The 6000-nt window shown below is 34.1% G+C and overlaps 1 protein-coding gene across 1 annotated transcript in view; it reads left to right on the top strand.

The window, feature by feature from the left end:
* The window catches only part of LOC137630853 (antileukoproteinase-like), a 3618-nt gene extending 1078 nt beyond the window's left edge, over positions 1 to 2540 (top strand). The window contains exon 2 of the mRNA XM_068362399.1: positions 2053 to 2540. Within this exon, the coding sequence (XP_068218500.1) occupies positions 2053 to 2403 (351 nt within the window). The 3' untranslated portion in view covers positions 2404 to 2540. The remainder of the gene's footprint in view (positions 1 to 2052) is intronic.
* The last annotated feature ends 3460 nt before the right edge of the window (positions 2541 to 6000 follow it).

The raw sequence follows: 6000 nt of genomic DNA, 5'->3' as shown, positions 1-6000 counted from the left end.
TCGAAATTAATTAATCGGTGTTACACAAAGGTACAGATACAGAAAGCAAATGCAGGCAGTCACATGCAAATGAACTAATAGGTTACAAGAGGAGGCCAATATAAAGGAGTTCAGTCAATTTGGTAATAACCATAAGAGGTACAGTTGGCTTCATTAATTCCGGCACACTGACGTCTGCCTAGCTTCCCATGAAGCGTACCAGAATTAATGAAGCCAACTGTACCTGCCACATGGGAAATTATGATGAATATCACCCGAAGATTATCGTGATAAAGAGAAATAAAATAGAGAAAGATTACACAACAAATTTCTATGATAATTAGTACAAGTAGTTCTCGCCTCTGGCACTTATGAATAAGTAGATTAACGTAACCAAAACCAATCAAAATCTATGATAAAAGTCAATGTTTTTTTTTTCTTTTTAAGCAAACCATCAAATATTGCATATCACATACAATTCTTAAATCTGAAGGAAGATTTTAGGGCCTTATTTCAACAGATAATCTGACTGATGTCGTTCTAGTTTACAATGGCAATAATTTCCAAGCATAATCTTAAGATGTTTGTCCCCTTAGAAAAAAAAATATTTATCGAAATATAATTTTATGCAATTATTTTCATTTGAAAGACTTATGCTTTGACGGAAGTTATCAATAAAAAAAATATATATATCTATAATTTTGTCGTAGATTAATTGTAACGTCAGTTTTTTAAACCCGAATTTAGATGTCATTAACTAGTCGATTTTTTTATTTATACCTGTCCTTTCCCTTCAGGTATTATTATGGCCGTACTATTATTATTATTATTATTATTATTATTATTATTATTATTATTATTATTATTATTATTATTATTATTACTGCTACTACTACTACAACTACTACTACTAGCTAAGCTAAGCAGGATGCTATAAGCCCAAGGGCTCCAACAGGGAAAAATAGAACATTTAGGAAAGGAAACCAGGAAATAAATACCGTGCAAGAGAAGTAATAAACAATTAAAAATAAGATATTCTAAGAACAGTAACTACATTAAAGTAGATCTTGCATATATAAACTACTGTATAAAAAAATACAAGAGAAAGAAATTTGATAGAATAGTGTGCCCGAGTGTTCTCAAGCAAGAGAACACTAAGGCTGGCACGAGACTACTTGATAGAATTTTCTTAGAAATATCCTCTTCAAATAGTCTTAATGGTTCATGTTTCCATTAAAAGGTTATCTATCTTAGTCGTGATTAGGACGAATTGCAGCGTATTTTCAAATAAAATATACTTTTTTTAGCGTCATTCCAATACCAATAGCAGTAAATTACTATTAATAGATTAAAATCAGCTGTGTATATGCATTCATTTGAATAACATCGTTCTTAAAAGTTCCAGGTAGTTTAATTATTTTTGTTAGTAATCGTTTTTAAGATAGGATTAACAACAATATCTTTTTCAATAGCAGTAAATTACTATTAATAGATTTAAATCAGGTGTGTGTATGCATTCATTTGAATAACATCGTTCTTAAAAGTTCCAGGTAGTTTAATTATTTTTGTTGTAATCGTTATTAAGATGGCATTAAAAACAATAACTTTTTCAATTTGTTAGTAATCGTTATTAAAATAGCATTAACAACAATAACTTTTTTCAATAGCAGTAAATTACTATTAATAGATTAAAATTAGGTTTGAATATGCATTCATTTGAATAACATCGTTCTTAAAAGTTCCAGGTAGTTTAATTATTTTTGTTTCAATCGTTATTAAAATAGCATTAACAACAATAACTTTTTCAATAGCAGTAAATTACTATTAATAGATTAAAATCAGGTGTGTATATGCATTCATTTGAATAACATCGTTCTCAAAAGTTCCAGGTAGTTTAAGTATTTTTGTTGCAATCGTTATTAAAATAGCATTAACAACAATAACATGTTATCTATGGAATAACCTTGTCTGGTTTGCCAATTGCCTAAATAATGTAGTTCACTCAGCTGCCACTGCTATGGATACGTAGCGTTATATCTCGAAAGAGAAAGCCCTAATATTCTCTGTTTCCAGGTTCTGTGCGGATTCGTCTTATGTTCCCTCTCCATCATCTTACTCTGGGGCCTGGAAGAGGCCGCCGCCAAGCCCAACGGCTTTGGCGTGACGGCTCCCCCGGCAACCTGCAGGCGCTGGTGTCTCACTCCCGAAAGACAAACCTACTGCTGTGAAGGAGCTAACGAACCGGAAGGACCCGTTGGTGTCAAGCCTGGATTTTGCCCTGATGTGAGGCCCCAGTGCCCCCCAGTCCGATTTGGGGGGCCAGAGCCATGCTCCAATGACTACAGGTGCTTTGGCAGCGACAAATGCTGTTATGACCGTTGTCTGGAACAGCACGTCTGCAAACCCCTGAGCATTTACGGCTGAGCATAGACTAAATGGGCTTTGTAATCAACGTATAAACTTGGATGTATGTTCTGTTATTCAAGATACCATGAAGTGTATTTGACGTTTAATAAATACTGTTTGTTTTTTTTTATAGATGTTTTACTGTTTAATATCTTGGATGTATGTTCTGTTATTCAAGATACCATGAAGTGTATTTGACGTTTAATAAAAAAGAAAAAAATTTTAACAGATGTTTTACTGTTTAATATCCACCGCGTAGCTTATCAACGTAACAATGGAAGGAAAGATCAGGAGAAAACTAACTCCAGTTGTTATTATAAGATAAATCGATGCCGTTATAGTATGTGGCCTACCTTTTTGGATCTGTTATAGTATGTGGCCTACCCGGTTTGAATGTGTCCTACCTAAGCCGGTTTGAATGTGTCCTACCTTAGGAAGAGATTGTATATATATGTAATGAAATCAATTATTTTTCACAATTGTTTAATATCTAACAATACAATTTTAAAAGAACAGTTTCCTTGCCTACGAGTATGACGGGAGAAGCTAACTTAAAAAACCCACCTAACCTATGCTAAAAGTCGTGTCCTTACCCGGGGGGGCTGCGCCCCCCCCGGACCCCCCCCCCCCCCTTATGCTAAAAGCCGTGTCCTTACCTACGAGTACAACGGGAAAAGCTAACTTAAAAAACCCACCTAACCTATGCTAAAAGCCGTGTCCTTACACGGACCCCCCCCCCTTACACAACATTAACATTAACTACATAGTTAAATACTGAAATCCATGTGTACTTACATGATCAATATTCGTAATAACAGTATGTAGGCCACATACTATATCAGAGACAAAATTCCGTAGGCCACACTCGAAAGGTAGGCCACATACTATAACGGCACCGATAAATCTCCATGATCAAGTGTTGCAAAGGGCAGTAGAGTAGTGTCCTGGAAACCAAGGTCCTTTAATGGGACTGGAAACTATCGAGTCAGGGTGCGTTATTGAGCCAGGATGAACTTGGCTCAACGATATATGTCATATGAATATGTCTGGAAATGTCTAAATATAGATTCACTTTTATACAGACATTTTAAGAGTATATTCTTATGATTTCGCTTTTAGTTCTCCTTTTTGGTTCAATTTGAATAACGCGTTTTCCATCATATCAGAAGTATCTCCAATATCTAAAAATAAGAGGGAATATATGTGAATAGATTTTTTTATTGAAGTATATTTTCAGGATCACTCCATTAACATGCCTTTGTCAGAGGAGAGAGATGTTTTCATATATATATATATTTATATATATATATATATATATATATGTGTGTGTGTATATATATATATATATATATATACATATTTATATATAGATATAGATATATATATTTATATATAGATATATATATATATGTATATATATAGATATATATATATACATATATATATATATATATATATATATATATATATATACATATATATAGATATATAGATATATATATATATAGATATATATATATAGATATAGATATAGATATAGATATATATATATATATATATATATATATATATATATATATATATATATATATATATATATATTCTTCTTCTTCCTTCGTATACCTTCATTCATATTACCGTCCTCCGGCAACGTTAGAATTATACAAAAAGGGAGACGTTCTCGAGCATTTTCTTGTATGTACCGCACCGAACTGGTTTTGGATTGGGGTGTGCTGGAGTTGGCAATTGGGTCGTTGAAGAAAATGACGGCTACCCACATAAGCCAAGTGAAACTTCAGCAAGATCGAGTGAAGATGGCTTGGTGTAGGTGACCTACTCCAGGCCTCAGGGTTTAACAAACCAGTTCAGGAAACTTGTATTACCTCCGCCAAGGAGGTTATAAAATCGAGTAGGTTTATTTATTTATTTATTTGTCTGTGGACAGTATTACGTCAAACCTACTGGATGGATTTTGACGAAATTTTCACCACAGATAGATCTTAGGTCTTGGACGACTCCATTAAATTTTGGAGATGATCCGGATTTTCATTTTGACGGATTTTGACGAAATGTTCACCACAGGTAGATTTTAGGGTAAGGAAGACTTCATTAACCTTAAGCGGAGGTCAGAAATCTCTGATTGCTCTTATTTATACTGTGTAAACAGTTGGAGCTCCCCCAGGTTTATTCATTTATTTATTTGTCTGTGGACAGGATTACGTCAAAACTACTGGATGGATTTTGACGAAATTTTCACCACAGATAGATCTTCGGTCATGGACGACTCCATTAAATTTTGGAGATGATCCGGATTTTCATTTTGACAGATTTTGACGAAATGTCCACCACAGGTAGATTTTAGCTTGAGGAAGACTTAATTAACCTTAAGCGGAGGTCAAAAATCTCTTGTTGCTCTTGTTTATACTGTGTAAACAGTTGGAGCTCCCCCAGTCAGACTATACTAATATTATTATTATTATTATTATTACTATCCAAGCTACAACCCTAGTTGGAAATGCAAGATGCTATAAGCCCAGGGGCTCCAACAGGGAAAAATAAAGACTAAATGGGTCAAACGATGCAACTTACGATCGAATAAGAATTTTTCGCCTCACCGCAGTCCAGACACTTTCTATTGTTTTTTACCGTTCACCATAGATTCAAAAGCACGGAAACTTCTTTTAGAAACTTATTGCATAAGACTGATTTTCCTAATCAGGTAGTTGAATCGGTGGTGCTTCAAAAGTTCGAACTTGCCGCGAATGTTTTTATGTTGAACAGGCTGACATAAGTTTCTTCTTATAGTCTATTATGGAATATTAATATTTCTGTTATTAGTCTTAAAATATGTTTTCAAATGTTCATTACTAAACTTGTTTATTTATTTCCTTTCTTCATAGGGATATTTTTCCTTGTTGGAATCCTTGGGCTTATATATATATATATATATATATATATATATATATATATATATATATATATATATATATATATATATATATATATATATATATATATATATACTGCTTAACGGCATACCCACTTGTAAAGGGAAGCCAGTATCTGTTAGAGTCAAGAAAAGGGGCGTGGAGCTAGCACCCGCACTCCTCAAGGAAGGCTGTACCCAACCGGGCCTCGATTTTCTTTCCCAAACATGAGTGCACTTTCGGGCGAGGTTTCGTGATCCGGGTGAACAGAAAACAAATTTGACGGGTAGCATTTATTAAAGTTGTGATCAGTAACTGCATCTATCGTCATCTCCTCTTACGCCAAGGGCTCTATTAGAAATTTTGTTAGATTTCGCCAGTCGTCTCTATCTTGAGCTTTTTAATCAATACTTTTCCATTCAACATCTACTTCACGATTCATAGTCCTCATCCTTGCAGGCCTGGGTTTTCCATCTCTTCTATTGCCTTCTGGAGACCAATGAAAAGTTTGGTGATCTAACCATTCTTGGTGAGGGCGAAGAGCTTGACCAAACCATCTCCATGTAGGCCTACCCCTTACCATGCTATCATCCACATATGGCCCTCGAGTAATCTCTCTTATAGTTTTATTTTTAATCCTGTCCTGCATCTATAATGAATTAAAATGTTTATAGACTGCTATTTAAAA

The sequence above is a fragment of the Palaemon carinicauda genome, chromosome 39, assembly GCF_036898095.1.
Source record: "Palaemon carinicauda isolate YSFRI2023 chromosome 39, ASM3689809v2, whole genome shotgun sequence".
Lineage (NCBI taxonomy): Eukaryota > Metazoa > Arthropoda > Malacostraca > Decapoda > Palaemonidae > Palaemon > Palaemon carinicauda.
Note: the sequence above shows the minus strand (reverse complement) of the source record. Positions and strands in the feature narration are given on the sequence as shown.